Below are 2,770 nucleotides of genomic sequence, written 5' to 3'. Positions count from 1 at the left end.
GGGGCCGCCTGAGCCGAGGTCTTCCCGCTCCTCCCATCTCCCATGGGAATCTCCCCATGCGCCCACTCCTCCGGCAGACCCGGGGGACTTTGATTACCTGGGGCCCTCTGCTTCCTTGCAGATGTCAGCCCCACCCCGGGAATCGACTGAAAATTTGGTTCCATTCCTGGACATGGATTCAACTGAAGAGCTGCCCCTGGGGCCAGAGCAGTTCTTGGCTGCACATCAGGATTTACATAACAAGTCGACTCTGCAAGAAAGGCTCCCAGAGGTGGTCCCACTGCTGGACGGGGATGAGAACCAGACCCCAGTTCAGCTTCCTCGCCTCAAAAGTAAGGTTCCAACTGCAGATCTAGATCAGGCTGCAGGTCATCAGGCAGATGAAATACTTGTTCCGCTAAACAGCAAGGTTTCAAAACCAACCACATTTATTGTTTCACCCAAGAACCTGAAGAAAGATGTAGCTCAGCGTTGGAGCCTTGCTGAGATTGTTGGAATTCCACACCGATTATCCAAACCTCAGCGTCAGAAACAGACTTTGCGGGATGAATATTTGAGTATGGACACACTGTATCCCGGCAGCCTGCCTCCAGAACTCCAGGTGAACTCAGATGAGCCTCCAGGGCCCCCTGAGCAAGTTGGACTTTCTCAATTCCATCTAGAGCCTGAAACTCAAAATCCAGAGATGCTTGAAGACATCCAGTCCTCTTCACTCTGGCAAGAAGCCCCAGCGCAGCTTCCACAGCTCCCTGAGGAGGAAGAACCTTCTTCAACCCAGGAGGAGGCCCCAGCTCTGCCTCCAGCATCCTCTATGGAGAGTCTAACTCTACCGAATCGTGAGGCGACAGTTCAGCCTCCAGGTGAGGATCGTTATAACTTGCCCACCATTACAGTTAAACCTGCAGATGTGGAGGTTACCATAACTTCCAAGCCTATCAATGAGACAGAATCTTCCCAAGCCCAGCAGGAGGCCCCAATTCAGTTTCGAGAGGAGGCAGAACCTTCTGCAACCCAACAGGAGGCCTCAACTGAGCCTCCAGGTCCTCCTATAGAGCATGAACTTTCCATCAGTGAGCAGGAGCAGCCAGCTCAGCCTTCTGAGTCTTCTGAGGTTGAATCTTCTCAGACCCAGCAGGAGACCCCAGCTCAGCCTCCAGAAGAGATGGAACCTTCTGCTATCCAAGAGGAGGCCCTACCTGAGCCTCCAGGTCCTCCTGTAGAGCCTGAACTTTCCCTCAGTGAGCAGGATCAGCCAGCTCAGCCTTCTGAGTCTTCTGGGGAGGCTGAATCTTCTCCAACCCAGCAGGAGGCCCCAGCTCAGCCTCTAGAACATCATGAAGTCACAGTTTCACCTCCAGGTCACCATGAAACTCAGCATTCAGATTTGCCCAGTGTCTCTGTTAAGCCTCCAGATGTGCAGCTCACCTTAGTAACAGAGCCTAGTGCAGAGGTGGGAACTTCTCCAATCCCCCAGGAGGCTACAGCTCAGCTCTCAGGGCCAGGTAATGATGTAGAATCTCCCGCCATCCAGCACGGGGGCCCACCTCTGCCTCCAGAGTCACTGGAAGAGGCTGGACCTTTAGCAATTCGACAGGAGACTTCATTTCAATCTCCGGAACCTGTTAATAATGAGAACCCCTCTCCAACCCAGCAGGAGGCTGCAGCTGAGCATCCACAGACTGCTGAGGAGGGTGAGTCTTCTCTAACCCAGCAGGAGGCCCCAGCTCAGACTCCAGAGCTCCCTAACGTAGTTGTAGCTCAACTTCCAGAGCAGTCAAACCTGAATCAAGCCACAGTTCAACCTTTGGACCTGGGGCTTACCATCACTCCAGAACCCACTATGGAGGTTGTTGGACATTCTATATCTCTGAAGACTTTCATTCTTCCAAAGCAACTTAAGGTGACACTTCCACATCCAGACCAGGTTCGGACTCATCATTCACACCTGACTCAAGCCACAGTTCAACCTTTGGACCTGGGGTTTACCAGCACTCCAGAATCCACAACAGAGGTTGAGCTTTCTCCAACAGTGCAGGAGACCCCAACTCAGCCTCCTAAGAAAGTTGTACCCCAACTTCGAGTATATCAAGAGGTAGCAATTCCAACACCAGGTCAGGATGAAGCTCAGCATCCAATGTCACCCAGTGTCACAGTTCAACCTTTGGATCTGGGACTTACCATCACTCCAGAACCCACTATGGAGGTTGTACCTTCTACAGCCCTGAAGAAGACTATAGCTCCTCCAGAGCATCCTAAGGTGACACTTCCACATCCAGACCAGGTTCAGACTCAGTATTCACACCTGACTCAAGCCACAGTTCCACCTTTGGACCTGGGGTTTACCAACACTCCAGAATCCACGACAGAGTTCGAACCTTCTACAGCCCTGACGACTACAGCTCCTCCTCCAGAACACCCTGAGGTGACACTTTCACCTTCAGACAAAGGTCAGACTCAGCATTCACACCTGACTCAAGCCACATTTCAACCTTTGGACCTGGGACTTACCATCACTTCAGAACCCCCTACGGAGGTTGGACATCCTACACCCCTGAAGCTGACTGTAGTTCCTCCAAAGCATCCTAAGGTGACACTTCCACATCCAGACCAGGTTCAGACTCTGCATCGAAAACTGACTGAAGTCAGAAGTCCAAGTACTGAACTAGAACCTACTCAAGATTCATTGGTTCAGTCTGAAAGTCACGCCCCAAACAAGACTTTAACTGCACCAGAGGAACAGAAGGCCTCCACAAGCACCAACATATGTGAG

The 2,770-nt window shown here is 51.9% G+C and overlaps 1 protein-coding gene across 1 annotated transcript; it reads left to right on the top strand.

Annotated features, from left to right (window-relative positions):
* Positions 1 to 6: 6 nt before the first annotated feature.
* Positions 7 to 2,764, top strand: LOC108524561 (leucine-rich repeat-containing protein 37A2-like; the record flags this gene model as incomplete). Its single annotated transcript, XM_017865652.1, has 1 exon — positions 7 to 2,764. A coding segment is annotated over exon 1 (2,643 nt), but the record flags the coding sequence as incomplete, so codon positions are not given.
* Between the last annotated feature and the right edge of the window lie 6 nt (positions 2,765 to 2,770).

The sequence above is a fragment of the Rhinopithecus bieti genome, unplaced genomic scaffold (genome assembly GCF_001698545.2).
Source record: "Rhinopithecus bieti isolate Rb0 unplaced genomic scaffold, ASM169854v2 repeat_5598, whole genome shotgun sequence".
NCBI classification, from domain to species: Eukaryota; Metazoa; Chordata; class Mammalia; order Primates; family Cercopithecidae; genus Rhinopithecus; species Rhinopithecus bieti.
Note: the sequence above shows the minus strand (reverse complement) of the source record. Positions and strands in the feature narration are given on the sequence as shown.